This window comes from Trichoderma camerunense (assembly GCF_050948025.1).
Source record: "Trichoderma camerunense strain CBS 138272 chromosome Unknown V8C40scaffold_6, whole genome shotgun sequence".
Taxonomy (NCBI): domain Eukaryota; kingdom Fungi; phylum Ascomycota; class Sordariomycetes; order Hypocreales; family Hypocreaceae; genus Trichoderma; species Trichoderma camerunense.
This window is the reverse complement of record NW_028145364.1, coordinates 1,835,452-1,861,623: the sequence shown is the minus strand read 5'-3', so window position 1 is coordinate 1,861,623 and position 26,172 is coordinate 1,835,452. Positions and strand designations below refer to the sequence as shown.

The 26,172-nt window shown below is 48.4% G+C and overlaps 10 protein-coding genes across 10 annotated transcripts; 4 read left to right on the top strand and 6 right to left on the bottom strand.

Annotated features, from left to right (window-relative positions):
• Positions 1 to 975: 975 nt before the first annotated feature.
• V8C40DRAFT_197400 (uncharacterized protein) lies at positions 976 to 2,574 on the top strand. Its single transcript, XM_083211932.1, has 3 exons — positions 976 to 1,389; positions 1,451 to 1,933; positions 2,025 to 2,574. The coding sequence occupies exons 1-3, from the start codon at positions 1,071 to 1,073 to the stop codon at positions 2,393 to 2,395; spliced, it is 1,173 nt and encodes a 390-aa protein (XP_083075202.1). The 5' UTR covers positions 976 to 1,070; the 3' UTR covers positions 2,396 to 2,574.
• Positions 2,575 to 2,652: 78 nt separating this feature from the next.
• On the bottom strand, positions 2,653 to 4,686 carry V8C40DRAFT_241913 (plasma-membrane choline transporter-domain-containing protein). The gene is made up of 3 exons (XM_083215116.1): positions 4,245 to 4,686; positions 3,151 to 4,173; positions 2,653 to 3,099 (listed from the first exon to the last, which is right to left on the bottom strand). Exons 1-3 carry the CDS (start codon positions 4,569 to 4,571, stop codon positions 2,785 to 2,787), a joined length of 1,665 nt encoding a protein of 554 aa, XP_083075201.1. The 5' UTR covers positions 4,572 to 4,686; the 3' UTR covers positions 2,653 to 2,784.
• A 307-nt stretch (positions 4,687 to 4,993) lies between these two features.
• On the bottom strand, positions 4,994 to 6,933 carry V8C40DRAFT_241909 (NAD(P)-dependent alcohol dehydrogenase). Its single transcript, XM_083215115.1, has 4 exons — positions 6,413 to 6,933; positions 5,500 to 6,357; positions 5,325 to 5,441; positions 4,994 to 5,238 (listed from the first exon to the last, which is right to left on the bottom strand). The coding sequence occupies exons 1-4, from the start codon at positions 6,554 to 6,556 to the stop codon at positions 5,191 to 5,193; spliced, it is 1,167 nt and encodes a 388-aa protein (XP_083075200.1). The 5' UTR covers positions 6,557 to 6,933; the 3' UTR covers positions 4,994 to 5,190.
• A 308-nt stretch (positions 6,934 to 7,241) lies between these two features.
• V8C40DRAFT_241908 (ADP-ribosylglycohydrolase family protein) lies at positions 7,242 to 9,635 on the bottom strand. Its single transcript, XM_083215114.1, has one exon. It carries the CDS (start codon positions 9,424 to 9,426, stop codon positions 7,297 to 7,299), a length of 2,130 nt encoding a protein of 709 aa, XP_083075199.1. The 5' UTR covers positions 9,427 to 9,635; the 3' UTR covers positions 7,242 to 7,296.
• A 1,319-nt stretch (positions 9,636 to 10,954) lies between these two features.
• On the top strand, positions 10,955 to 12,596 carry V8C40DRAFT_286544 (general substrate transporter; the record flags this gene model as incomplete). Its single annotated transcript, XM_083222542.1, has 1 exon — positions 10,955 to 12,596. The coding sequence occupies one exon, from the start codon at positions 10,955 to 10,957 to the stop codon at positions 12,575 to 12,577; it is 1,623 nt and encodes a 540-aa protein (XP_083075198.1). The 3' UTR covers positions 12,578 to 12,596.
• Positions 12,597 to 14,538, bottom strand: V8C40DRAFT_197215 (putative oxidoreductase). Its single transcript, XM_083211931.1, has 3 exons — positions 14,297 to 14,538; positions 13,188 to 14,184; positions 12,597 to 13,124 (listed from the first exon to the last, which is right to left on the bottom strand). Exons 2-3 carry the CDS (start codon positions 14,158 to 14,160, stop codon positions 12,616 to 12,618), a joined length of 1,482 nt encoding a protein of 493 aa, XP_083075197.1. The 5' UTR covers positions 14,161 to 14,184; positions 14,297 to 14,538; the 3' UTR covers positions 12,597 to 12,615.
• Positions 14,539 to 14,869: 331 nt separating this feature from the next.
• V8C40DRAFT_241903 (allantoate permease family MFS transporter) lies at positions 14,870 to 17,267 on the bottom strand. The gene is made up of 9 exons (XM_083215113.1): positions 16,968 to 17,267; positions 16,864 to 16,900; positions 16,717 to 16,812; positions 16,455 to 16,660; positions 16,333 to 16,392; positions 15,693 to 16,280; positions 15,583 to 15,637; positions 15,465 to 15,530; positions 14,870 to 15,409 (listed from the first exon to the last, which is right to left on the bottom strand). Exons 1-9 carry the CDS (start codon positions 17,169 to 17,171, stop codon positions 15,177 to 15,179), a joined length of 1,545 nt encoding a protein of 514 aa, XP_083075196.1. The 5' UTR covers positions 17,172 to 17,267; the 3' UTR covers positions 14,870 to 15,176.
• A 489-nt stretch (positions 17,268 to 17,756) lies between these two features.
• On the top strand, positions 17,757 to 20,496 carry V8C40DRAFT_241899 (FAD/NAD(P)-binding domain-containing protein). The gene is made up of 2 exons (XM_083215112.1): positions 17,757 to 18,533; positions 18,609 to 20,496. The coding sequence occupies exons 1-2, from the start codon at positions 18,407 to 18,409 to the stop codon at positions 20,099 to 20,101; spliced, it is 1,620 nt and encodes a 539-aa protein (XP_083075195.1). The 5' UTR covers positions 17,757 to 18,406; the 3' UTR covers positions 20,102 to 20,496.
• Positions 20,497 to 21,366: 870 nt separating this feature from the next.
• Positions 21,367 to 23,019, top strand: V8C40DRAFT_241895 (chaperonin 10-like protein). Its single transcript, XM_083215111.1, has 3 exons — positions 21,367 to 21,998; positions 22,093 to 22,216; positions 22,281 to 23,019. Exons 1-3 carry the CDS (start codon positions 21,721 to 21,723, stop codon positions 22,935 to 22,937), a joined length of 1,059 nt encoding a protein of 352 aa, XP_083075194.1. The 5' UTR covers positions 21,367 to 21,720; the 3' UTR covers positions 22,938 to 23,019.
• A 10-nt stretch (positions 23,020 to 23,029) lies between these two features.
• V8C40DRAFT_286528 (high-affinity Zn(2+) transporter ZRT1) lies at positions 23,030 to 24,434 on the bottom strand. Its single transcript, XM_083222541.1, has one exon. It carries the CDS (start codon positions 24,374 to 24,376, stop codon positions 23,207 to 23,209), a length of 1,170 nt encoding a protein of 389 aa, XP_083075193.1. The 5' UTR covers positions 24,377 to 24,434; the 3' UTR covers positions 23,030 to 23,206.
• Between the last annotated feature and the right edge of the window lie 1,738 nt (positions 24,435 to 26,172).

The following is a 26,172-nucleotide window of genomic DNA, read 5'->3' as shown; positions in this document are numbered from 1 at the left end:
TTAAACTTGCTCCACTCAAAACATGCGTACATCGAGTGGTTTTTATTGTTCGATACGTGTACAAGATATCCACAAAGATGCAGGGCTGTGTATGCAAGGTGCTGCTACTAAAATCACTAGTCTTGGTGTTCGCCACGATCTATTTCCAATGGTTGTGGCGTTCTAGGCTCTTTAGTGTCTTCCAGCTCAACCTCTACCTATCATGATCCAGTCACTGGGACCATGGTCTGATGGGCCTGGGCTGTAAAGAATAGCAATAATAACAACACCAGTTGGGCATTGAAGGAAATGCCAGTTGGGTGTGAAAGAAGTCATAGATTTCCCAAAGCAGTTGCAAAAAAGGATGGGTCTTAGACGGCTCAATTCAACTTTCAGTTGACCATATCTGCCTGCTGTGTTACCCGTCAACCAAATTCGGTGATTGTTGTTGATACAGTGACCTCGTCTCTTGGTTCTGTCGATGCAAATTGTTTGTCCGGGGAGGTAAATCGCCAAGGTCAGCCAAGAGTTATATTATCGACATTATACCCGGCACTACAAAGTGCCGGCCCGGCTTTCAAAGAAAAGCTCCCGAGCCACTTGACCATTCCCAATGATGGGCGCAATCGTTGAAGAAAGATTGCCCCTGTGGCGCTACCCGCATTTTACACCGCACAGACGAAATTTCTGTGGAGGAGCAGGATCTAGAGTCAATAGCTTCACCTGAAGACGCTAACAGCTCTTTCAGCTGCTCCAAAAACTCGGCTATTGGCGTAAGCACCGCAATAGTTTGGCGGTCGATTTCCTCATTCTGGGTGAGGCTGAGCTGGACCTGCATTAATCAGGCAACCTAGATTCAGTAGCCAAGGGTGAACCGTGGAGCGGCGGTTAGCATGATGAAGCTATCTACGGGGTTAATGGGGAGGGAGAGAGGGAGAGGGAGGCAAAAACATAACAATGGCGAGTACTATGGATCTAATTAGACTCATGGAGTAAAATAAATAAATAGTTTCGCGTGTAGACTATCTGATCCCTTTCGCTCTTGATCTCTGCAATTTGGTTCAACGTAGCAGCTTTCCATATTCGTCAAGATGGTCAAGATCAACTCTGTCGTTTCTCTCCTGGCCCTGAGCTCCAATGCTTTTGCATTCGGCCAGCCCAACCGCCACCCCATCCCCGTTGTCGAGGAGTTTGTGACCTGTACCACTGAGCTGGGACGCCAGGTCAACCGCCATGTCCCGACGCACTGGAACTACAAGACGAGGACTGTGACTTGGACCGAGAAGTTCACGACAACTCCTCATCCAACCGTGACGCCGACCAAGACCAAGACGAAGACTGTTACTTCCTTCGTCAGGACGGTGACCACGGAGCCTGCTGAGACTGATATCGCCACCATCACATCCACCGGTGAGAATAATAAACGATTCATTATCTATAAGGTCTGAAAATACTGATTGACGGTAAAAAGGCACCGCTTTCTTCACTACGACAAACACCGTGACCGAGACCGATACCGAGACTGACACGACCACTGTCACCACCACTCCTACCACTACCATTCCTGCTCCCGCGACCTTCACCCCCATCTCCCAGGAGGCCGGCTTCGTCCCCAGGATCAAGGGTCGTTCCGCCAACAGCCTCGTCGACCGCGGCAACACTCTCCAGTGCAAGGGTGGCCGAGGTGGCCCATCATTCTACCCTCCCCTGCACCCTCAGTCCGTCACTTGCACTAAGATCATCGAGCCCATCGTCATCAAGCGAGTCACCGTCACTGCCAAGGCTTGCACCAGGACTGCCCGTCCCGTCACCAAGACTGCCACTTCTACCGTCTTGAAGACTTTCACTCACACCGAGTGGCCTTGTGAGGTTACCAGCACGGTTACCGCCACTACAACCACCACCATCACCTCTTCGGTTGACTCTACTACCACTACCACCACCACTTCTACCTGTAAGCTGATTCTGATTTCTCTTTAACACGTCCACATACCCCAACCGGCCAAAGACATGATCAGGCAAAACTAACATTTGACCCTTACCAGCCACTGAATCAACCGTCGCTCCCCAGCAGACTCTCCAAGCAGTCTGTGGCCCTGCCAACATCATCAGCACTGCCAACGGCGGCGAGGGCATCTCCAGCGTCAGCACTTCTGGATCAGGCGATTTCGTCCCTGTCAGCGGCGCCACGACCCCATACAGCTGCTGCCTGGCCTGCTTCAACAGCGCCCAACCCTGCCGAGGCTCTCTCTCTTTCAGCACCGGTTCATGCTACCTTGTCGTCGGAACGGACGGTGTTTGCCACGCAAACCAGTTCACTGGCATCGATTCGTATGAGACTTCACAGGGAGCCTCTACCGCGAGCGTTAGCAACGGCCCCTGTGGGATGTTGGCTAATGGCGGTAGCGTCAACTAAATTGATAGATGAATGACGTTGGGGGTGATTATGGAAGTCTCAGTTGCTACGAGTACATTAATAGACGAGCAGGCGAAAGACAACCTAGATAGGGGCGTCTTTCGTATTACATCTATTTCGATTATAGAGTACATATTTTAATGACCATATTAGATTTGTATAGCGGTGCATAGTCATGGAGTTTAATGCCTTTTATATGAGTTAATTAGTTTCACCATGAGAGAATACAGACTTGGTTCACTACGTGTGCGTGATAGTGATGTTCTATAATGAATGTTTTGTGTTAGGCAGACTAGCTGAGCGAAGTGAGAATATGCCATCCGATTGACATGATTAAAACTATATATGTTGTGAAAAGTTATGACTGATCACCAGCCCAATGTCTTGAATCAATGAATAGCTTGCTGAACCCTTGGATAGACCCTGACCATCTCTTGATATAGCTCGGGGTGGTCTCTTATCATGACCTGGGGATCCCAGCCCGCGGCAACAAAGATGGTGTCAATACCACTGCCAAGAGGGGTCGTGAAGACGTGCCCGATCTGGAAGCCAATCAAGAACGCGTAGGCCATACAAACGGCAGTGAAGCCTCCATTGCTATTATATGGGGGGTCGGTCTCGAGGAGGTACAAATAGGCAAAGAGGGCGCACGCATAGCCGATGAAGATGGCGCCGAAAGAGAGAACCGGACCGACAAGACAGTCCTACTGTTTGTTAGCAATGGCTGACTGACGGGATGTGATTGTGTGACTTACGTTGACTAGAGCATCAATGCCGCGATCCTTAATCATTCTCCAGGTGTCCTTGGCTGACGCAATGTAGGCTTTGCCATAGAGGGCAATGTGACAAAATGCGTATCGATTGACAAATTGCACAGCCCATTCGATGATGGCTAATATGCAGCTCAGGACGCAGAAAATAGCATAGGCAGCCCAGCCGCCAATACCGCCCTCGTTAGCACCCTGAGATCGAGCAACACTGCACAATTGCTTCAGGAACTGGATAAAGGCTACTATGAGACTGCCAAAGCAGATGGAGCCAAAGCTGTAGGTGAGCGCTCTTTTGGCAGCACCGCGTGTCGCTTTCTTGGGAAAGTTATGAGGAGAGAAATACCAAGATCCATAAACACCAGCGATGATGGTATGGATGGTACTCTTTAACCACTCGGAGATCCAGAACATGGCGAATGTCACATAGACGACCAGGCCAATCACCTTTCCATGGCTACAGTTGTTTCCCGAGACGGAGCATCGTGGGTTGTCGGGCGAGGGCTCGTAAGAGACATAAATTGCGACAAGCGTAACCGAAAACCAAGCAGCCAATGCTGTTGCGAAGAGACCTCCGATAAGACTGACAAGGTAGACGTGACCGTATTTCTTACTGACGTCAATACTCGTCTTGAGCATCAGTGCCGAGAAGGGGATCCGGCCAATCCAGGTCCAGAAAGCGAATATGAGGAAGACTGCAAAGATGAGGAACACTATGCCCGCAGACCAGTATCCCTTAATCAAATAGTATATGGCTGTACCGAGTGCCCATGCAAGATTGAGGATGCCAGTGACCCAGATGAATGCTTTAGGGAAGAGTCGCGCCAGCCACACGTATCCGTACGAGAAGACGAAGGCGATGACCAAGCAAAAGGCGAACAGTATAATGGTATTGCTATTCAATGAGAAACTGTTTATATCATCGTAGATGCCGTGGCCATCGAAGCCCTTTGTGTAGCCGTGAATCGCGAGACCTGAGATGGCCACATATCCTGCGAAAGCAAGGATGAACTGTGACACAAGTACTCCGGTTAGCCAACACGACATGTTTAGAGGACGCGATTTAGTGAAAGAAAACGTACAAGAAGTCCCGCCCACCAATCATTGTACTTTGGCTTTTCAAGCTTGAAGGCGTCGTTGAACGAGTATTTCTCGTCGTGGACTTGTGGTGGATTGAAGCTGTAAGGCGGAGGCGGTCCATACGGATGATCTTGGTAGCCGTTGACAGGCTGCTGGTTGCTGTTGTATGCTGGATTATAGGCGGCGTTATTGTTGTTGTGATTGTTGTATCCCTGGTTCTGATATTGATTCTGGCCTTGATCCTGGTACTGCGGATGTTGCTGCTGTTGTTGCTGCTGCTGCTGCTGCTGCTGGGGATCGCCCTGCAGATACTTGTCCGCCTCACCCATTGTGGCGCATCAAAGAGGACTTCTGTTGCTGATGGTGGCCAAGTGTGAAAAGTCGCGGAGACTCAATGGTAGAGTACAATGCTGTTCGCAACCAAAGCAGGGAGAGGTGAAGAAGAAGGGAGACCGAGACGGCACAGAGTGTCGAAGGGAGTGATCCATTCTTCCAAGGAGCTGCAAACAGCTGTAGGTTCCCGCTGTAAACCTTGAATGCATGAGGTCATGGCGCCACAGAAGCTCGGTTAGTGGCTTCCGATCGTGAAGCGAGTGGCCGCCATTCGCTGGATTACAGCGCCTCGGGGGATCTCCATCCACTGCACGATCGGGCTATTTCAGCACTAATAGCGATGTGGCGATCTGCACAATCGCGCGTTCGCATATTCGGCACATCTTATCTTGGCTATCGATTAAAGCACGTGTTTGAGGGCGCATCTCCTGCTTTTTCCCAAAAGTTTAATTTCAAGGAGGATAGGGCATGTGATTTGCTCCCCAGGGCTTCAAGATTCTCATTTCTTTACTCTATGTAGACACGCGTATTGCGAGATTTATAAATGTCATGAAGATGCCTAAAACTCAACACGTTGCTTTGTTCATCCATAGCGAGCCAATCTTCACTTTATATCTATTCAGAGCATGCCACGCTTTCCCACGACAAGACTGGTTTAATCACCTATATGCCAACCATTAGTCTTCCAAACACCACTGCAAACATTCTCTGTCCCGCAGAGCTATGTATAATAAAAACATCAATCTTACCTTTCCAGTCTTCAGATCTTCCAAAGCTTGATCCAATTGTTCGGCTGGATAGACCTTGGACAGTTTGTCCACAGGAAACTTGCCCTGCTTGTACAGCTCAACAAGCCGCGGAATCATCTGTTGCCAAAGGCCTCAGTTAGAGCTGCTTACATGTACCCGGGTTGATGTTTCATACCTCGTGAGGATTTGAAGATCCTTCAATAACGCCTACAATCTTCTTGCAGGAGGTCAACACGTCCAGTCCGTTGATTTTGAGATCGGCTTCTGGGGGTAGCGCGCCAACAAGAGCCAATGTTCCCCCATGGGCCAGCGCTTTCACTGATGCTTCTGCGAGAATGGCTATTCCTGTTGCCTCGATGATCATGTCAACTCCATCTGGGAAGATACTTCGGATGCCCTCGTTGATGTCCTGGAATGCGCTAGAGTTGATGGTATGAGTGGCTCCAAGGCTAGTCGCCATTTGAAGCTTTTCATCAACAATATCGACAGCTATAATCTGCGCGACTCCAAGCGCTCGAGCCGCCATCAAAGCAGCAAATCCCACAGCGCCCATACCAACGACTGCAACCGTGTCAGATTGCTTCGGTTGCAATGCATTAAATACCGTTCCTGCTCCAGTCAGATAGCCGCATGATAACGATGGCAAGCAGGAGAGGTTGTCTTCAAGACACAACCCGGCTTTCACCACAGAGCTCTCTGGAACTATCATCAACTTGCTCAAAGATGACTGTCCAAAAAATTGCGCAAATACCGGCGTTCCATCTGGAAGAGAGGCTGGCGAGTTCATTCCAGGACCAACCCGGCCGGTTTTGATGAAGTTGACCTCTGTCATACGGGTACAACTTCCAAGTTTCCCCTCTCGGCAATATCGACACTGTTGGCATGCATGGAACGATAGGATGACGATGTCACCAGGGAGTAAACTTCGATTAGAAACACCCAATCCAACTTTGCGCACCACTCCAACACCTTCGTGGCCTAGAATGGCAGGATAGCCACCAACGGGCATGCCACCATGTTGAACCACGATATCCTAACGCAAATGAGTACATGTATACAGACGCGCGAAAATGAGCGGCAATACGGACCGTATGGCATAGGCCAGTATACAAGATTTCCACAAGAACCTCATGGCTCTGTATTTCGTCTAGTAAAATATCTTGGAGAACAAACGGAGCGCCTTTCTTCTCAACAACGTAAGCTTTTGTTGGAATGCTCTTGAGGTCATGCATATTGAGTTAAATGTGAAATACGATATTGATTGGTTAGTTTAATTCTTAAGACTGTAAAGCATTCCGAAACTCAAAAATTCGAGATGGCTTTATAAGAGCATATTATAGGTGCTCTCAATAACGAATTAACTCATCATAATGCAAACAGGAGATCATTCACGTTACCCCGACATCTCCCACTGATATCATGAGACTGAACGGCAATTCGGGTCGGGTATTGCGTCAACAAGGACCGGTTACGGACGTCGGGTACGATCTTGGGGTAACAGGGGTTTTGCATGCGATCCAAGGCTTTGTCAAACGCGCTATCTTTGACTTATGCGCCCTTAACTTGCAAATTAAAAATCATTTGGTGAATTAGCTGAGCAACCTAACTCTTTTGATGTACATACATGTAGATAGTTGAGATTCGGAGGTAGGCTTTCGTAGTGATTTTTAACTAACTCAACCGCGTGCATCTTTCAGTGGCATATTGCGGAGCGCCTACGGACCGAGCCAAATATTGGACCTAAGAAGGAAAACCGGCAGATATCTCGTGCTGAGATATACCTACACATTTCGATTAAATATGAAATACGCGTGCTCCGTATTGATCTCTGGTATTTACCTCCGAATAGCTATATCTGGTCTATGACGCCAGATCTCATGCAATTCATCACACCAAAGGAAGACAATTAGAAGATTGGCTAAGAAAGTCATTCTCAATTTAAATCTCGAGCTTTCTATTCCAAAGTTGTACATTATGCCGAGGAACTGGGCGCAATTATAAAAGAATCCGCCGACACACACCCATCTGTTGCTATAAGTCCGATACCTCCCGATCCATACTGACTATCGGCGATCTGTAATTGCACATTACCAACACGAACTCGGATCAAGTCATCACAAGCCGTTAGTATCACTTTGTACTTTTGATCCAGCTCCCACGGAAACGCCTCGCTTGCGAGTTCAATTCTCTGTGCGTCCAGCGCCTTGACCAAGGTAATTCGCTTGTCCTCCGTGAAGAATACCGCGTAGTAGCGATTGAGGCCTTGGACCCTTATGGCTACACCAGCTGGAGCACCAAATTTGATCATGAAGTTGGGAACCGTGACACTGTAGTTATCCCACTCTCGTGTACCATAGGTGATAATACCCTCACCCTGCCCTTGGGCAATGATGAATGATGATGTGCTGAAGTTATCGGCACCATTGACCCAGGCCCGACGCCAAAATTCGCATGGTTCCTGCAGGGGTTTACGAATAACCATGCTCGGCACACCTCTCCAGGAGAGGCTATCAAGCCAAACGGTACCTCTAAAGGAAGTTGCCGTGCTGGGACTTAGGGCAATACCGATTTTCTGAATAGGCTGGCTATCCATTTCATCCGGGATTGTCCAAGTCAATGAGGATTCTTCCCCAGGTTTCAGTGTAGCGGAAGGTCCATCAATTGTAACCAATTCATCATTCCGACTGTATACTTTCAGTCTTAGCCCAACGACTACCTGGCCATCTCCCCCACTGCTGGCTCTTATTTTGGCTGTAACTGTCTGTCCAGGATACACTAGTGGTGATGCCATTAACTCATATGTTTTCATGTATAAAACCTCTTTGGGGGTAAAGGTCTGAGTAAGGACTTCAAGCTGGCCTTGTTCCTGGCCAAATTTTTCCACATCGATGGCTAGCCCGGGACCATGCTGGCCGTCAACTCGTTGCTGCAGTGTAGCTAAGATGCTCTGTTGAGCCCCCGACGGTTGTGAAAGTTGAAAGCCCTGGGTGCTTCCTGGGAGGCTAAAATGGAATTGCGCACCACCCTTTGGAGGCTCAAGTGTTTTATAACCAGCCAGACGGCGGCCAATGTTTGCAATATCGTATGAGATTCGGACAGCATTGTTGATAGAATAACCCCCATCCGCGCTTGAGATGAGAGCACGATCTGCTAGAGGGCCTCGCCAGTCATACGGTCCCTGGAATGCAGAAAGTCCGAGCATCGTGGCAACAAGACACCCCACGTTACCAGAGTTGCAATCCGTGTCCCAGCCGCAAGTATTGATAATGTGCATGGCTTCGTCAAAATCAGTACTGGCGTAGAGTACAGCCATTATCATAATGGCGTGATTAGGAATGACGTGGCATACTCCATGGAACTTATCATACCCGTGTGAATCCTCTATTCGCTGGCGAGTCTTCATCCAATCTCCATCTTCGGCGGCCCATTCTCGAACTTTGCCTATCACACGGGCAATGAGAGAATCTCTAGGAATAACAGAGAGGCCAACATCCAGAAGGTGATTGATATCCTTCGAGACAAAAGCTTCTGCTTCCATTGCAGCCCACAGTTGAGCCGCATATACAGACTCCCCGTCATGGCTTACTGAACCCGCAGCGCGTGCAAGTTTAGCTGCCAATTGAGGATTGCCGGGAGCAACCAAAGCCCATCCGTCGATGAAAATTTGTGCACCAATCTGTTCAGCGACGGTTTTGCCGTTTGTTTTAATAGAGCCGCTAAGTGGTGCAGGTGTTCCTCTCTTCAAGTTCAAAAAGGCTGTGTGTTCTGTTGACATGCCTCGGCCTCCCCACCAGAATATTGTCCGATGTTCAATAACATTATTCAGCCATGTTTTGCCAATGTCTTCTGACGAGATGTCGGGAGAGTAGTCATGTTCCTCTAGTGCCCTGACGAACTGAAAGGTGCCCGAGACATCGTCATCCGTGACAACAAGAGGATCGCCGACTTTTTCATGAACATAGCCCCGAATGTGGCCAAGTTCTTCAATTATCCTCTGGTGTGTCCAGCCTTCAAAAGGCCGTCCAACATATACACCGATGAGTTTACCGAGCACCCCAGCATAAACTCTCTCCAAGTAATCTTCTGGTATGTTCGTCGACATGATAAGAGTAATAACGCTTTGGAGAGGTTTCAGGTCATCAAGACATATAGCGTAAAGTACGCCTAAACTCTTTACTGCAACGGTCTTTCTCTCACACTTATGGCTTCAATAAATGCGAATAGAATACACTAATTGCGAGAGGAAGCCGGGATCGGAGACCGGAGATCATCTTTGTCTCGGGACCGTCATCTCAAGAGCATAGCAGCGCCTTCTCCGCATTTAATGCTTGAAGCTTCCCCGCAGACCCAATCTCCATGATTAATCCCGGGAGAGGAGGGGCGCCAAACTGCATCCAATCAGGTGATGGACCGAAAGTTGCATTACCCAATTACCCCAGATTCGTCGTATTCTGGCGCGTCGTAGTCTGATACAACAATAAACTAAATCCAGTCCTTCGACGGATTTCGTTTGTCATAAGAGTCTCATATCAGCATCTCTTTGGCTCAAGTTCCTAGTACGTGAAAGTTATAAACATCCGACTACCTTATGTACCCTTTGCAGGCTTTTGATTTGTGATTCTTCTTAACAGAAGCGCTGTCTTGGTTGGTTGTCCTCATCAAGCCGGCTTCTTGTGAAACTGCTACATCAGACAAAAAATGTAACTAATATTCGTATTTTAACCCCTCAGCTGCTTGATCGGCACGCCATTGTGCACATGTGGGTTAGATTACATATCGATTAATTAACGAGAAGGCAGACTTTAGCCGAACTATGGTTCGATAGTCGTGTTCACACATTTCTTATCCCCACGGATATCGATCACGCAGCTCTTTCAAATACTAACTTGAACTTGATGACCCCCAACTTAGCTGCCGAAGTCATTACCGACTTGTAGTTGTTCACTTGTGTCAAGTCCGACGGCGTGATGTCCGCTTTCATCAACGGACTAGTGTGGCGGTGGTATTAATACGCGAGGGAGGTGATACACCCGCTCAGTGGGTATTCAGATACAGAGATAATTTTTATTTGCTGCTGTAACTGAGTCAAATTGATGTAATTCTGGACATAAAATCACTGAGTAGATGAAAACGTCTTGAAGTTATGATTACGCGTATATATCTGGATGAGATCTAGCATGAGGCTTCTCAGAATACGGAATGCATTCATCTATCGAATCTACACAACTCAAGGGCGACATATAAGCACTTAATAACTGGTAAAAGCTTAATTAGCGTGCCATTTAGCCAGCCGAGTTTCCGTCCAATATCCAAGCCTTTGGCGATACCGGAACCCTCCTTCGGACCTGATTCCCGTAGCATAGATCTGAAGTTTTGCGGAGGAAGTTTTAGGCTTCCCCACGGGGAATCTGGGGAACCTCACAAGGGATCATCTTCTCCGGCATTCTCAGAGACTAGCCTTTGTAGACTAAATCGGTATGGATGCAGGTAGACAGAGTGCCATCCAAAACTTGGTATAAAACCTACAATATTCTACATGTAAAACGCGAGAATTCTCCTCTCCATTCCTTGGACGGTCACTATCTCTTATGGAAGAGCATTTTCAGGTATTTTTTATTGACTAAATCATCATGGCTGTCACACCGGAGCGTGAAGATGCTCTTGATGAATACGTGGACATCGACCCAGCGGCAGCCATCGCGACGGATGATGAGCACTCATTGTCCATCAAAGAGGCTTTCAAGCGCTACCCATCGTCAGTCTTCTGGGCTATTGCAATGTCACTGACCATTGTAATGGAAGGCTACGACACAATTCTCATTGGTAGCTTATTTGCATACCCCTCCTTTGTCGACAAGTACGGCGTCTATGAGCCTAATCTAGGGCAGAAAAGCATTACTGGAGCTTGGCAGGCAGGACTCGTCAACGCTTCTTCATGTGGTGCCGTTATAGGCCTCGTCATTAACGGTTACGTGACGGAGAAATTTGGCCATCGTATTGTTACAATGATTGCTCTTGTTGTAATGTCGGCCTTCATCTTTATCACTTTCTTTGCTCCGTCCATTCAGGTTCTCACAGCTGGTCAAGTCTTGGTCGGCATCCCGTGGGGTATCTTTGCGATAATGGGGTCTGCATATTCCTCAGAAGTGTGTCCCTTGGCTCTGAGAGGCTATTTGACTTCTTTTGTCAATATTTGCTGGGTAATTGGCCAGTTTGTGGCTGCTGGAGTCCTTCAAGGTCTAGTCAACAATAACACGGTGTGGTCATTCAGGATTCCGTTCGCCATTCAATGGGCGTGGCCGATTCCTCTGTTCATTCTTGCTCTTCTGGCTCCAGACTCGCCGTGGTGGCTTGTCCGCAAGGGTCGGCTGGCTGATGCAGAGAAGTCTATCCGCAAACTGTCATCTGGATTGACAGATACGCAAGTCAAGCAGAAACTTGCCATGATGGTCCATACCGACAAATTTGAAAAAGCAGTTCAAGCTGAGTCGAGTTATCGTGACTGTTTCAAAGGCACCAACCTTCGTCGAACTGAAATCGCCTGCATGATACTCTCAGCACAGACACTTCCTGGAGAGGCAATGTGTTACAGCGCATCTTATTTCTTCACGCAAGCAGGGCTGCCATCTGCGGATGCATACAAACTAAATCTCGGAAGCATCGCGCTCGCCTTCATCGCTACCTGCTTGTCATGGGTTCTCATGACTTTTTTTGGGCGTCGAACACTTCTAATCACCGGCCTGGGCCTCCTAACGCTGGACTTACTTGTCATCGGCTGCCTATCATACGCAGCGGGATCATCAGCTCAATGGGCTCAATCAGCACTTGCTATGCTTTGGTTGGGAATTTACTCAGCCACTCTTGGCCCTCAGTCATTTGCCTTAGCTGCTGAAATCTCTGCCACGCGTTTACGATCACAAACAATTTCTCTGGCTCGAAACGCTTACAACGTTGTCAACATTGTTGACAATACTGTGGAGACTTATCTCATTAACCCCACAGCAGCCAATTTAAAAGGAAAGACGGCATTTTTCTGGTTCGGCCTTGGAGTCCTTACAACAACGTGGGCAGTATTCAGGCTCCCGGAAACCAAAAATCGAACATACGAAGAACTAGACGTATTATTTGAAAGACATGTTCCGGCATGGAAGTTTTCGTCTGCTCAAATCGACGTTGTGGCAGAAACCGAGATTATACAGGCAGGCGAAAAGGGCGATAAAGCACAACAGATCGAGTTTGCAGAAGCAGTTTAAGATAGTTTATTATACGTCAAATATGTTGGAATTAGCTTTCAAGAACTCAGTGTCTCGGTCAAGTCTGGCGTATTCTTAGTAAACAGGTTCAAGGGATCAAGTCGGCCTTTAACTGCCTTGATGCGAGTCAGTCCCTGCGCTCCGTAATAGCCAAATCCGTCGCCTTTCAGGGGATGGGTGAAGTTGATGTAGCGAGTTGGCATAGCAAGTCCTGCTTTTGTAACATTTTCAATCAATCTGTATGCCCATGCTTTGGATTTCTCCAGACCTTCTTGATCATTTGGGGGTGCTGATGCGAAGAATCCGAACATCAAATGCGGCTCACGGTTTGAAAAGACAGCGCTGTCCACGGCAGAGCCAGACGCCCGTGTTCCAGCACCGTGACTGTCATGCATAATAATTATTGATGAAGGAGTTGGCATTGGCTCTGATATGATGCGCCCCAGCTCTTCTGACCAGCTGGGTACTGAAGCTGTGAGTCGAAAATGTATGAGATCGTTGTAAAGTGGAGGTTGGGGGATTGACACTAGAAATTGGTGAGGGGTTGCTATTCTTTTGTCAGTACTCCCTATAGAACCTATCGAGAATGAGGTAGCAAACTTGAACTCACTATCTGCGGCCGTATTGGCTATAACGGTTCCAAACTTGAGAACACGCTCGAGGTAGTCTTTTGCTTCCTCGAGGTCGCTGCGGTCCTCCTCCAGAGCCCAGAAGAATAGAAATGAAAATATAGCGCCGCCTCCAGTTGGATCGATGACAGCAACATCGCCCGCAAACTTGGGAGGTTTCTTCCATGCATATAGTTCATTCAGTTGCCGGGCGATTTGAGGCGCTTCTGTCAACGGGAAGATGATATTCCCCGCCAAACAATCTGGGCGGCGGAATACGCGTACACGAAGAGATGTGACCACTCCGAGAAGACCAGCGCCGCCGCCACGAAGCGCCCACAGTAGATCGGGGTCAGAGCCGGCATCGTCTGTGTCCATGATTCTCCCATCTGCCAATACAACTCTTCCACCAAGGATGTTATCCACACCCAAACCCATTATACCGTTCAACGAGCTATAGCCACCGCCACAAGCCCAACCAACGTACCCAACCTGGGAAGAAAAGGCCGTGGGCGTCGTGAGACCATGATCGTCCAGAAACTTCAGCAACTTCCCGCCTATCACGCCTCCTTCAATAATCGCTTCGCGCCTATCTGCAGAAAGGACTATTTTGTCCAGTGAGCGAACATCGATCGAAACACCTTTAGGTCCAAAGGCAAGATTCCGGCCACCTTGATCCACACCTGAGTTTCGAATAGCCAAAGTCAGGCCGTTCTGTGCGATGTACCGCACCGTAGTAGAAACCTCCTGTTCATTTGTCGGGCGAACAGTAGCTACAGGGAGAGTCGTGACAGCTCTATCGTTGACTCTGTTTAGGGCCTCATAGTCCGCAGTGGATGCTGTGTAGATGTGGAGTTGGGGAATTTCGTGATGCAATCCAAGGAGGGCCGGCGCATCTTGTGCAATTATTGACGCTGAAGAGAAGCCCGGAGGAGGTGCATCATGAAACTCGGGGCCAGCGGTGATGGATGCCATTGTTCAACGCAGATATGATGGACTCTAGAGAGGACGAGTTATTTTCTTTAAAGTTGAAACGATGTCTAGAGTTTTTGAGATGTGGATAACCGGAATGACGAAACGTCGGTCTTTATATCACTTTGAAGGGACGTACAGAGTTGATATGAGCAGATATCAGGCGGTTACACGGCATTGAAAGGGCGTAAATAGTAGACACGACCAGATGTCAGCCAATATACCGCTTGAAAGGGCGTCGATGCCCAAAACTTCGAGTACTTTTGACACCAATTCCCCATTACAGGCTAGTATCAATAAGCTGACAACCAAACTATGCAGCCAAGCTCCGGAGATACAGAGAAGGAACTGAGACCGATTCCGCCAATAAAACTTCCAGGTACGTAAGCAATTCTGCAATTGGTTAGAAAGGCTATCCTTGATTGCAAAATCTGTCATTAGCTATGGAGTAGAATGGTGTAAATGCGTTGTTTCTGCCGACTATAGTTGGTTCCGAAATAGGCACAGCGAATTAGATGTTTTAGCGATACAAGATCCGAGGTCTAAAATCCCCAACCAGCTGTACAGCTCATACACGTGAGTTCAAAATTCGCCCAATTAGACAAGTTGACGTTCAGAATCCGAGGTACACGGCTAAATGTTTAATTATACTCCGTACAATGCTAACCAATGTCAAACGCCGCCACCAAAGCTTCGAAGGGGAGAATCTTACATGAGTCTTAAGCTAAACAATATGCTCTCGGATTTAACTTAAGGTTGAGGTGACAGGAAACCAATATTGTAACCTTCCGGACATAACTTAAATTTGAGGTGGCCGAAAACCAATATTGCAGCCTCCCGGATTTAACAAGAGCCGTCAACAGCGATTTTGATCACAAATCGCCTTCAAAACATAAATAAAAGTGAGTTTTTGTTCACGAGAAATGGAATGACATAAAGCGCTAGCGTTGGTGGCGCAGATTCTCCTTATTTCACTCCTGAAACTAGCAATATGCCTGTTCTCTCAATACAAATATCATTTATAGAGAATAATTGAATTCAGGATTCTCCTTATCCGTCATGTCAAGGAATTCTTGGTTCTCAATCCTGGTATAAGATGGATCCGCCCGCAAGAGACTCTTCTTGAGATTCTGTCGACGATAGTACCACCAGATGAACACAAGATCCACAAGGCAAGCCGCCCAGCACACCAGGATGGTAATCTCGGCTGGTCGATACTCTGGTGCATCCGATGGGCGGAAGGTTTGGGGTCCTAGATAGAAGTCAATAAGAGAAAGCAATCAAACATTTGATGCACGGCTTTTTACCGATAATGTTTCCGACGCAGTATGCAACCAGATACATTGCTGCTACGGTTGTCTTCTTAGTCCACCCTATTCATGTATTAGCATGCTGGTGAAAAGCTTCGGCTACTATAAGACTCACCAGCGACATTGGTGGATATTAACGATAACAGCGCAACAAACGGAGTCGGGCTCGCCTAATAATTGTTAGTCACCCGTTAAGAAACGTCACCATCTTGCCTAGTTACTTACTTGAGTGAGATAGTATCCGGCCAGTCGACCAGCAGGCTTATCCAATGGAATGGCAACAATCATAATCACTCCAATCATGGCCACGACAAGACCTGACATGCACACCAAGATGCGGCTTCCCAGGCGATCACCCAAATATCCACAGAGCAACAGGGAGACGACCTCGACAGCTCCGCCAGGAGTTCCATAGAGCAGACTCTGCTGGGGAGTGTAGCCAAATGAGACAATAAGCTGGCTGAAGAAGTTGGAGATGCCGCCATTTGGAATGTCGGCCACCAGAGCATAGAAAACGAAGCCCCAGATGGCGGGATCTAGCAAGGCTTCCTTGACTTGATACCATTTGAAGTGCTTGTTTCCGATTCCCTGTTCATTAACCTTGATTCGCTGAATTGCCAACACTCGCTCTTCTTTGGTAAGGAACCTAGCGTTGAGCTGATTGTCAGGCATGATGAAGAGGAAAATTATTCCAACGGTGCTGGTCAATACTCCAGTAAAGACGAAAATTGCCTTCCAAGGGGCGATTGAGAAGCCATAGGTCGAGGCGCCGTGAGCGAAGCCGTACGCTACCAAACCACCAAAGATCTGGGCCTATAATGGGATCAGCATTGTCTGCCCTATTGAATGGGATGAGTCAACATACCCAGCCGTTGAAACTGAACCAAATGCCGGTTCGAAGGCCTTGTTCCTTTTTAGTATACCACTGCGCAATAATGTTAGTATTTACCATCTCTTAGGATTGAGTGGCTAGTCGTTATCACTTACTTGGGATACAAACAGAGCGAAACCGGGAGTCACAGCCGCCTCAAATATTCCCAAAAAGAGGCGAATAACAACAGCTCCTCCGAAATTCTCTGTAACAGCAAAGAGAGAAAGTACAATCCCCCACATGATGATATTGAAGGCGGAGTATTTGGCCAAAGGAAGTCGTTGTAACAGACGATTTGTCGGAAATTCCCAACCAAGATACCCTTCAGGTCGCATGAGTCGACTTATCTCTCAAACAAAAGGAAGAATGTCAGCTTACCGAAGTAGAACAAACTCGACAGCCACTGATAGTTGTCGCCAACAAGTTTGAGGTCGTCTTTCAGACCCATGATGCTCGCGTACGACAGTGTGGTTTCTATCAAAGGTCAGATTCTGCTTCGCATTTTCCAGACAAGGTGAGCATTACTGTCAAGGTAGTTGAGGCCGTAAACAATACACATGAGCTGCGATATGTATGTAATTAATATACTGGTGTAAAATGAACTCCAGATATATGACACTGCTACTCACAGGCATGAGATTCCAGTCAATCTTGCGCAACAAACGCCGCTCCGTCTCCTCATCAATTTGCAAGGCGGCCGTATCCAAGCCGGCAACGGCATTGAGAGCTTCATCGGCATCAATCTCAACAATTTCACCCTTCTCAGCTACCCCCAGCGTTGGGGTTTGCTCCAGGCCAAGATTTTCTTTCTTCTCCACCGTTTCACCAGACATTTTGGAGGTTGCGATGAGGAGATGTAAAGAACATAGAATGGATTCCTACTACGGAAATTCGGAACTTAAGAGTAGAGAAGGGAAGGCCTACGGGAAGGTTGGCCGATCTATCCTACTTCCTATCTGATACATTGTCTCGCATCTGTGCCGAACCCCGCCCTCTCCTCACAGATACACCCCTGTACTTATCAAGGATGGTGGTTGATCTCGCAGCAGAAGATAAGACATGGCAAGATGGGCTTTGCGTGCTACTGATAGATGCACAGCGAGTCACACGACAACGAATGGCAATCAGGCAATTAACGGTGGCATTAGCGCACTGCACTACAACCGAAGAGGGGACATCGCAAGGCAATCTTGATTTGTCTATTGGATGTTGGATTGATTCAATGAGGAGAAGGCGTGGGACGTCGAACAAGCGTACGCGATGAACATGTTCGCCCCCGCGTATCACAAAGTGTGGGGAAAGAGCATGTACATAACGGCAGAAAGAACTGCAGATACTCGTACTGTAGATATGCAGGGATAATGATACAGAAATACCCGGTGACGGAGAGATCGTCATGTGTCCTACACGGTCGTCTCGCCGCTATGAGTGCCGTCGGAAAACAGCTATTGCACAATTGCCGGGATTAACGGGTCGTATCTAGGGTTATGTTGATTCCCGTTTTATCCACGTACCCCCACAGTTGTTTAGATAGCACGACAAATTCACGGAAGAGCTGAAAAGATCCGGTTTGCGCTACTCCCGATTCGAGAATGCCGGCGAGGCTGGCTGTTGAGAGCTCAAACAAGGGAGAGCATCTCGAGGGATCTGCTCTCATGCGATACTTAGCCCTACGGTCATCGTAAGAATATAGATTAAAGTCTTGTACCTGCATGCATACATGTAGACAGGGAGCGCATTACTTCCGAACGTAACCCTAGACGAAGCTACCTATCTGTGAATACATGTATGTAATCAACTTCGAGTCCAGACTTGGAGGCGACTCCTGATTCCTCAACCTGAGGCAAATTCAGCTTGTTATGACTCAATTTTATGAAAATTGGCATACACGTATAAAAGAAATGCTAGGTGACGCCACGTCAGCATCACCCTGACGCGATAGTTTAAAAACCAATTCTAGTTTTCCAGTCTTCTTCATGTACCTGGTTTTATAATTGTCAATTGCTTGATCGTAACTTGGCGGTTGCGATTGCTTGTTCCGAAGTTCAAAATAGTTGCTAGTGCCTCCATGCGACACATGCCGAACCCACGCGTATTCACATGCTCGCTATGTCGGGCCAAGCCCGGTAGAGGCCAGAAACGTCTTCCCCAAATCATCAATGGCTGTTATAGCAGCTTATCAAAGTCGAATGAAGGTGGCTCACTCCCAGGGGGATAGCTCTAGTTCTTCGAGAACTTCATAATCTTTACTAACTCTGGATTCATCGCAGACGCTAGGAGGCAGCGGGTTGTGATACTGGGCTCCGGATGGGCAGGATATACCTTTTCTCGCACCCTCGACCCGTCCAAGTACGAGCGGATTGTCATCTCACCTCGTAGTTACTTTGTCTTCACGCCGCTGCTGGCTTCGACATCAGTCGGCACCCTGGAGTTCCGAGCCGTTCTTGAACCTGTCCGCCGTCTACCAGGAGGTGTACGCTTCCATCAAGGATGGGCCGACGAGGTGGACTTTTCTCGCAAAGTTGTTCGTGTCGAGGCCAATGCTGTTGACCCTCTTCCGGATGCTATGCCACCCTCGACATCACCAAATCCAAGCCAGCCGCTTAGAGGGGAGTTATTCGACGTCGAGTACGATAAGCTCGTCATTGCAGTCGGCGCCTATAGTCAGACTTTTGGTATCCAAGGCGTTCGAGAACACGCACACTTCCTGCGCGATGTAGGTGATGCGAGACGCATTCGGCTTCGGGTGCTCTCGCTCTTCGAACAATGCTCGTATCCGACTCGTGCGAGCAACAAAGACGGCAGTATAGCGACGAAGCCGCTCTCTGAGGAAGACAAACGAGCCTTACTTCACTTTGTCATCGTGGGTGGCGGTCCAACAGGGATTGAGTTCGCGGCAGAGCTACACGACCTGATCCATGAGGACCTGAAAGCTATGTATCCAGAGCTGATACCGCTGGTGCGTATCACTGTCTATGATATCGCCTCCAAAGTGCTGCCGATGTTCGATCAGGCGCTGGCAAACTATGCCATGGAACATTTTGCACGACAGGGAATCCAAGTCCGGACAGAGCACCATCTCGAGCGTGTAAGAGTTGCTGACGGAGATCTTGGACGAGCCCACGGCGGGCTCAGCATCAAGATCAAAGAGTATGGCGACAAAGAGGTCAACGCCGGGTTAGTGGTCTGGAGCACCGGGTTGATGCAGAACCCATTTGTTGAGCAGGTGGTGGGAAAAGAGTTTGCCATCAACGACGGCCCTGAGTCGGGACAAGGCAAAGCTGAGCAACACCGTCTCCTCAAGGATCAAAAGACGGGCGGTATCGTCACAGACCGGTACCTTCGCGCTCGTATAACCAATGATCACGATACAGCAGATGCCGTCCTCCCGGATGTGTTTGTAATTGGCGATTGTGCCGTGATGGAGAACGACCGGTCACTGCCCAAAACAGCACAAGTAGCCTCTCAGCAAGCAGGACATCTCGCAAAGCAACTCAACAAAAGCACCCAAACTTCTCCTATCTCAACCGACGTCAGCAATTCTTGGAAGCCCTTCAAATTCCGCAACTGGGGCACGTTGACGTACCTCGGCGGGTGGAAGGCGATACACCAAAGCTCTGCCGACGAGCTACGCGGGTGGGTTGCTTGGATTGTATGGCGAGGAGCCTATCTGACGAGAAGCATGAGCGTGCGGAATAAGCTGATGGTGCCTGTGTATTGGTTCGTGTCTTGGGTGTTTGGGCGAGACATTTCACGATTTTGATGGCGAGCACATGGGTGGGCATGCGTGCTTATTGTACGCCTTTTTTTTTTCGCTCCAAAACACATATGTACATATGTCGTTTTCATGGAGCCTGTAATTGTATATGGTCACAAACCAACTGCTGATGCCATACGGGCATCCCACAAACTAACCAATGTCAGTCGCGTACGCTGCCATGTTTATACGGCGAATTCAGACCCTTGAAGATGCAGCGAAGGAACAATTGCACTTTAGCCGAGCTAGCTAGGCCGCTACAGTACAGTTTTTTGTCCATGAATCGCGTACTTCAAGGGCATGATCTCTTTCGCCCTTCTTGAGTCTTGATGCTCATTTTGTGTATATTAGCAATAGAACAACTTCCCTCTTCATAGATAGACGTCTGATTATGTAAAAGCCTCAATTCATTCAGCCCAATGGCGCACAACCTTTCTGTGTACCGTAAGGTAAGAAGCGGGACTTGGCGGGCCGCATTGCCCTCATCATGACGCCGAGATGACCATGCAGCAAGGAGGTGCCACACGCAGTCTCATCCAAAAGACAAGTAACTATGAAACAGATGGCACTCGGATGGGAATCAGACCGATTAAATATTGACAGAGGTCGTAGCGCGATTAGCACTCCGCTTAGGTTCTTACAGCGCGGCTATATGCAGTATGACATTGATTACTGACGTTAGTATCAAGCGCTAGCCATGGGCTTCCTTGCGCCGGAAGTTAATGAAGAAGCTATCGTTCCTGCGGAGAAAACTTGAACGCGGTTTGCGGTTTATACGATAATAAGAGATACTCCATACCGATAGTAAACAAATATTCGGCAACGGTATTAGTTGGCCGTAACCCCTCAATGAGTTGTGCCATTCTCAGCCGAATTGCCGAAAGTAGGCCGCGATTTGTAAACTAACTGACCTATTGTGTTCTGACAACTTAATAATGTCTTCGACCTTGTCATTTGTCATCGTCTATTTCAGTAAACCATCCATTATTCATCGCCGAAGAGAACTCAACTGCATTATCAAACCCGAATTTGGTCTTTAGTCTCGAGAGTCCAAGTTATCTCCGTCTGGGCGTTCCTAGTATCGGTCATACGATCTGTCAGTGCATAATAGAACTCTCGGCATTTAGTCATGCTATTAGCGCCATCTTGGTTGAGTCGAGTTTACCCAATTGAGACAGCGGTCCGATCAACGCCGATCAAAGGGTCTAGAGGTCCCATCATGTTGGTCGTTCTCAATGCTGCGTGTCCAGTATAGAGTTTCTGGCTTCCTAATCGTACTAGCCCTCGCTTCCTAGGCGCTTAGAAATGCAGACTATTTTTTCCTTTTGCCCTCTAACTAACGGTGACGCAATCAACACTTGTCCCACTTGTCCAATGTTGTTCGAACAAGTAGTATTAGTGATCCACCGCAAAAGTCAGCATGCATTTCTTCAACGGGACTATCCGCACACACTACTGGATCTATAAGTACAACCGCATTGCATAACCCTTCGAGAAGCAATCATCTGTCGGTACTTCCCGTCTTACTCTTTTTTGCTCAATCTCTCTTCCTGCTATAGTGCATCAACCGCCTTACTCAATCTCTCTTCCTGCTATAGTACATCAACCGCCTTACTCATCTCACAATGGCTCTTCCTCAGACTGCTAGGGCTGTGGTGAAACAAGACACTGGGGTCGCCGTAATCGACGAGGTGCCGCTTCCCAAGCTTCGAGATGGCCATGTGCTAGTCAAAACAAAGGCCGTTGCCATCAATCCCACGGACTGGAAGTACATCGACACCGATGACTCCAAGACTAACGGTGTAAGGACCGGATGCGACTATTCGGGTGAAGTTGTGGCTGTTGGCGCCGGGGTTACCAACTTCAAGGTTGGCGATCGCATTGCTGGATTTGTTCCCGGAGCGTGAGTTCTTACAAGTCCTTTACATTCAATGGTCTCCATCCTGGAGAGTTCTTTTTTCCTCAATAGTTTGGGTTGCCTAACACTCTACTCCCAGGAACATTCTTGAAAAGGAAGATGGCGCCTTTGGAGAGTATGTCATCGCCCAGGCAGATGTCCAATTTCACAACCCTTTGAGCGATGAGGAGGGAGCATCCCTTGGAGTATCAATCTTCACAGTCGTAAGTTAGGACATGGTGAAACGACTTGCCATCACACGTTGCTAATGTCTTCCGACTTCTTTAGGGCCAAGGTCTATTCCAGAACCTAGGACTTCAACTTCCATCAGATCCCGTCGCGACGCCCGAGCCAATTCTCATCTACGGCGGCAGCACCGCTTCGGGTCTCCTAGGAATCCAATTCGCCAAGCTGGCCGGATACAAAGTCATCACCACAGCCAGCCCCCACAACTTCGACTACCTCAAGTCTCTGGGAGCTGATGCCGTCTTCGACTACAAATCACCCACCGTTGTCGACGACATTATCGCTGCTGCCGGCGGCGAGCTGACACACGCCTGGGACTGCATCTCTCTCGAACCCTCAGCCAAGATCTGCGCAGCGGCCATCTCAGACAAGGGCGGAAAGCTAGGATTGCTCCTCCCCGTGGACCCGGATGTCATCAACCGTATCAACCCCAAGATCGAGTCGTCCAGCACTCTCGCCTACTCAATCACTGGACAGCCCCTCAACAGATACGGCAAAGAGTTCCCCGGTAGCCAGGAAGACAACGAGTTCGCAAAGGAGTGGAGAGACTTGTCTGAGCAGCTCTTCAGAGAGGGCAAGGCTAAGCCGGCTAAGATTGACGTCAACCGTGGTGGCAGCGGTCTCGAGGGAGTTTTGGTGGGCTTGGATGAGTTGCGCAACGACAAGGTTAGCGGAGTGAAGCTCATTTACACAATTTAGGAAGTGTTGTCGTAGCATATTGTATGTAAGAATTAAAAAAAGAAAGCAATAAAAACGTTGTGTGTATTACTCAAGTCAAAAACATTCTAAAGTTCGTAATGTCCTATTGCATTCTAAGAATGCATTCCTATGTAGATGTGTATCTCACAGATTCTGAATGAATATGCGCATTCGCGCATTCTAATGGTCCACCCGGGTATCTTTTCCGTTTCCTTGTCCCCTTTTTTATACATCTCAAACCCGTATCCTACACATTCTCCTCCATGTCCTTAAGCCCACTTACCCAGCAGGGCCATGATGATGATTCCGAGGTACAGAGAAACCAGCATAAATGTCAATCGCTTCTTATCCTGCGTGCGGTGAGGGTTGAAGAGGAAGTCGCGCGCAATCATCTCGACGAAACCGGTGTAGATGAGGATACCGGCAGAAATAGCGTCGAGGACACCAGACACGACATTGGCAGTGAAGGAACCACTGTTGTAGGTAGTTCGCACACCGAGGCCAATGGCAATAGCGATAGGGGTTGTCAAGCCGTAGGCCAGGCAGAGAGCCCAGGGCATCCATCTGAAGCGCTTGGGGAAGGGAATGACACTCAGGCGGGCGCCAATACCCAGGCCCTCGAAGGCTTGGTGGAAGACGATGACAGGGTACAGGGTCTTGAATTCATCGCCGACGACGCCGAGGTTGAGACCAATGATGACGCTGTGGAAGATGACACCGAATTCGAGAATCAAGAATGCAGCGATCTGAGACTCGAAGCCCATGACAGATTCCTTAGACTCTCCATCAAGGTGCTTGAGCTCTTCCACATCGAGATTATCGCTGGAAGCGAACTTATCGCTAGAAGCGTGGCTGTGCTCTTCGGGCTTCTGGTTGAAAGGAGAAATTGCACCATCCTGGTCAGCCGAGTGAAGTCCTTGATGTCCTTGATGAGTGTGAGGAACAGTAGGATCCGATGTAATAGTACCCTCGACTTCGACATGTGCCAACTTGTACTTCCTCTCGACGTAGTACTCGGCCAAGAAATCTAGCAGGAAGATGAGCATGGCCGAAGTCAGAGCCAGTGCAGGGGGCCAGGTGTATTCAGCCCAGCCACTAGTCAAGCCGACGCAGCTAGCCGGTCCAATCTCCTCATAGGCAGGGTCGAGGAGATGGATGAAGGCAGTAGCAATGATGACTCCGGAGCCAAAGTATCGGGCAAAGAGATAGACATAGAGAGGGATTCGTAGACGCCGGACACGAGTGGCCAGGACGGGGAACAGGGTGGCTGCCGACGAAATGACAAGGATGACGAATAGAGCCGAAACACGTGCACCAAGCTGTCCATTGTAGTCGTTGTCGCCAGCATTGAGAAAGCAGATGATGTCTCTAATGTCTCCATCTTGATCGACAATAGCTGTGAGGTTGACAGAGTCAGGATTGAAATCTGCGTCCGCCATGATGCTGGTTGCTAGCAGTTGAAATGCTAAACCAATATGGTGAGTCTTTGAAGGATTCTTGACGATGAGAGTGAGAGGAAAGGGGAGAAAAGATGGTGGGATGCAAGAGTATTTGAAGGCAGCCACAATGTGAACCACACAACACGTTCCAGCGGATCCTCATCCAGACAACGGGCGAATCAGTAGCAAGAATCAAAAACTCAACCTGAGCAGACCCTCCGAATCCTGCATACCAGCGACGAGGCTGGCCGACAAACGGGCCTCAGCCGAAAAAGCTTCGAGTCCCCCTGTCAGATGTGGATTCGCTTGGGATTCTCCAAGACGCTATTGGAGGCGCTCGGATGGTTTGATGCCGACTTTTGCTTGATTTTTATGTAGCACGAGAACCATGATGGCCAGTGGTTGGCCGAACTAGGACACACCGAAGACCATCACGGACTTCCTCCTGCTCTGGGACGTGTTGGGCGGCAGGGAGTCGGGCCAAGGCTATGCAAGGAGAATTTCACAGGCAGAAACAAATCAAACGTACCTGAGTGAGACACTTGTCTGAGTTGTTGGATCCTTTGACTTTGGTTGTTCTATTTTGATTTTTTTCAAGTCGAGTTGGCTGGCTGTCTCTGCTGATGGGCTGAGACACAACGTGCAGAGATAAGAACCTAACTTGGACACACGCGAGAAGTGGGATTTTGATTGAATTCTCCACTGCAAATTGCGTGCTGAGATGCTATGATGGAAATGGAATCTCCTCTTTTTTACCCTCTTCATTGACTTTCTCTATGGTCGGCATTTGCGGCTGAGAACCTTGATGGTTACGCAAAAGTCCAAAGCTGAGGTGGTGAGAACCTTGATGGTCACATTGGGGGCTGACATGAAATGCACGAATCCACCAATGAGAGAACCGGAGAATCACATCCTGTATATCCTGCTAGACTCAGACGGTCGATTTTGAGGCATAATTTTGAATATTCGACATTTTGTGTGATGAGGGTTGGCCTCGTTTACGCTTGGACCGCGCTGGCTCCTTAGCTAGAGGATCATCCCTTTATATGTTTGTGTTGGTGGCACGTACCTTTCATTCTGCATGCAGCCGCTCCTCGTGGCCAGAGCGTACATGGTCGTACTAGGCAATTATAAGTATGAGATGAAAAGCTGTGCCATGTTAATCACTACTGTCTGATTCAAAATAGGGCTTCGAGGGTTCTTGGGACGCTGCAGGTCAAAGGGGCTGCTGTTGTGAGGGTATGTGCATAATCTCCAAACGCACGCTAGGGGTGACAACAGGGCACTAGCTGGTTGCTCATGTGTGTGTCCATGTTGGTAGTAGTACAGAAAGAAACATCACATGGGGTGATAGTCTTATCATTAGTGTTGACAAATCTTTGTCTGTGGGGAGGTGTGTGATACAGCAGACTGTCTCGATGCTGTGAGCCCAATCCTTGAAATCCCTCGCATGATCCTTCATGAATTCGACAAACATTTCATCTTCTCTTCTTCAATATTTAACCCCTTCCCCATGAGAAAATCCTGGCGGGGGCTCTTGCAATCGGGCTAAAGCGAGGCGATGAATATCGACAGCTCAACCCCTATTGGACCCGCCTTGTCTGGAATTCGTCTTTAAATTTCACCTAGCATATACCCAAAAGAATTCTTCAGGTAATTTTCAAGTTGTCACGTGGATCTGTACTCTTCTTGGTCAAGCCCACTTTCTGTTTGCTGCTGTTTGCTGCTGTTTGCTGCTGTTTGCAGCTAGCTTTTTCTTCTTTCATAGATCAGCGTAGCAGTACACAGAGAGTTTT

Bases quoted from the DNA above. Each gene is read 5' to 3' on its own strand.
- V8C40DRAFT_241895 (XM_083215111.1), top strand. From the start codon at position 21,721: ATGGCTCTTCCTCAGACTGCTAGGGCTGTGGTGAAACAAGACACTGGG. The intron at 21,999-22,092 runs GTGAGTTCTTAC...CTCTACTCCCAG, and splicing joins GCTGGATTTGTTCCCGGAGC to GAACATTCTTGAAAAGGAAG. The intron at 22,217-22,280 runs GTAAGTTAGGAC...CGACTTCTTTAG, and splicing joins GAGTATCAATCTTCACAGTC to GGCCAAGGTCTATTCCAGAA.
- V8C40DRAFT_241913 (XM_083215116.1), bottom strand. From the start codon at position 4,571: ATGGGTGAGGCGGACAAGTATCTGCAGGGCGATCCCCAGCAGCAGCAG. The intron at 4,174-4,244 runs GTACGTTTTCTT...CTTGTGTCACAG, and splicing joins ATTGGTGGGCGGGACTTCTT to TTCATCCTTGCTTTCGCAGG. The intron at 3,100-3,150 runs GTAAGTCACACA...AACAAACAGTAG, and splicing joins GCATTGATGCTCTAGTCAAC to GACTGTCTTGTCGGTCCGGT.
- V8C40DRAFT_197215 (XM_083211931.1), bottom strand. From the start codon at position 14,160: ATGGCATCCATCACCGCTGGCCCCGAGTTTCATGATGCACCTCCTCCG. The intron at 13,125-13,187 runs GTGAGTTCAAGT...ACAAAAGAATAG, and splicing joins AGCCAATACGGCCGCAGATA to CAACCCCTCACCAATTTCTA.
- V8C40DRAFT_286528 (XM_083222541.1), bottom strand. From the start codon at position 24,376: ATGGCGGACGCAGATTTCAATCCTGACTCTGTCAACCTCACAGCTATT.
- V8C40DRAFT_197400 (XM_083211932.1), top strand. From the start codon at position 1,071: ATGGTCAAGATCAACTCTGTCGTTTCTCTCCTGGCCCTGAGCTCCAAT. The intron at 1,390-1,450 runs GTGAGAATAATA...GACGGTAAAAAG, and splicing joins CGCCACCATCACATCCACCG to GCACCGCTTTCTTCACTACG. The intron at 1,934-2,024 runs GTAAGCTGATTC...GACCCTTACCAG, and splicing joins TACCACCACCACTTCTACCT to CCACTGAATCAACCGTCGCT.
- V8C40DRAFT_241903 (XM_083215113.1), bottom strand. From the start codon at position 17,171: ATGTCTGGTGAAACGGTGGAGAAGAAAGAAAATCTTGGCCTGGAGCAA. The intron at 16,281-16,332 runs GTATGTTGACTC...ATCCCATTATAG, and splicing joins GGTTCAGTTTCAACGGCTGG to GCCCAGATCTTTGGTGGTTT. The intron at 15,410-15,464 runs GTAAAAAGCCGT...ACTTCTATCTAG, and splicing joins CTGCGTCGGAAACATTATCG to GACCCCAAACCTTCCGCCCA.
- V8C40DRAFT_241909 (XM_083215115.1), bottom strand. From the start codon at position 6,556: ATGCATGACCTCAAGAGCATTCCAACAAAAGCTTACGTTGTTGAGAAG. The intron at 6,358-6,412 runs GTCCGTATTGCC...CATTTGCGTTAG, and splicing joins ATACTGGCCTATGCCATACG to GATATCGTGGTTCAACATGG. The intron at 5,442-5,499 runs GTATGAAACATC...CTTTGGCAACAG, and splicing joins GATCTTCAAATCCTCACGAG to ATGATTCCGCGGCTTGTTGA.
- V8C40DRAFT_241899 (XM_083215112.1), top strand. From the start codon at position 18,407: ATGCGACACATGCCGAACCCACGCGTATTCACATGCTCGCTATGTCGG. The intron at 18,534-18,608 runs GTGGCTCACTCC...GATTCATCGCAG, and splicing joins CTTATCAAAGTCGAATGAAG to ACGCTAGGAGGCAGCGGGTT.
- V8C40DRAFT_241908 (XM_083215114.1), bottom strand. From the start codon at position 9,426: ATGTCGACGAACATACCAGAAGATTACTTGGAGAGAGTTTATGCTGGG.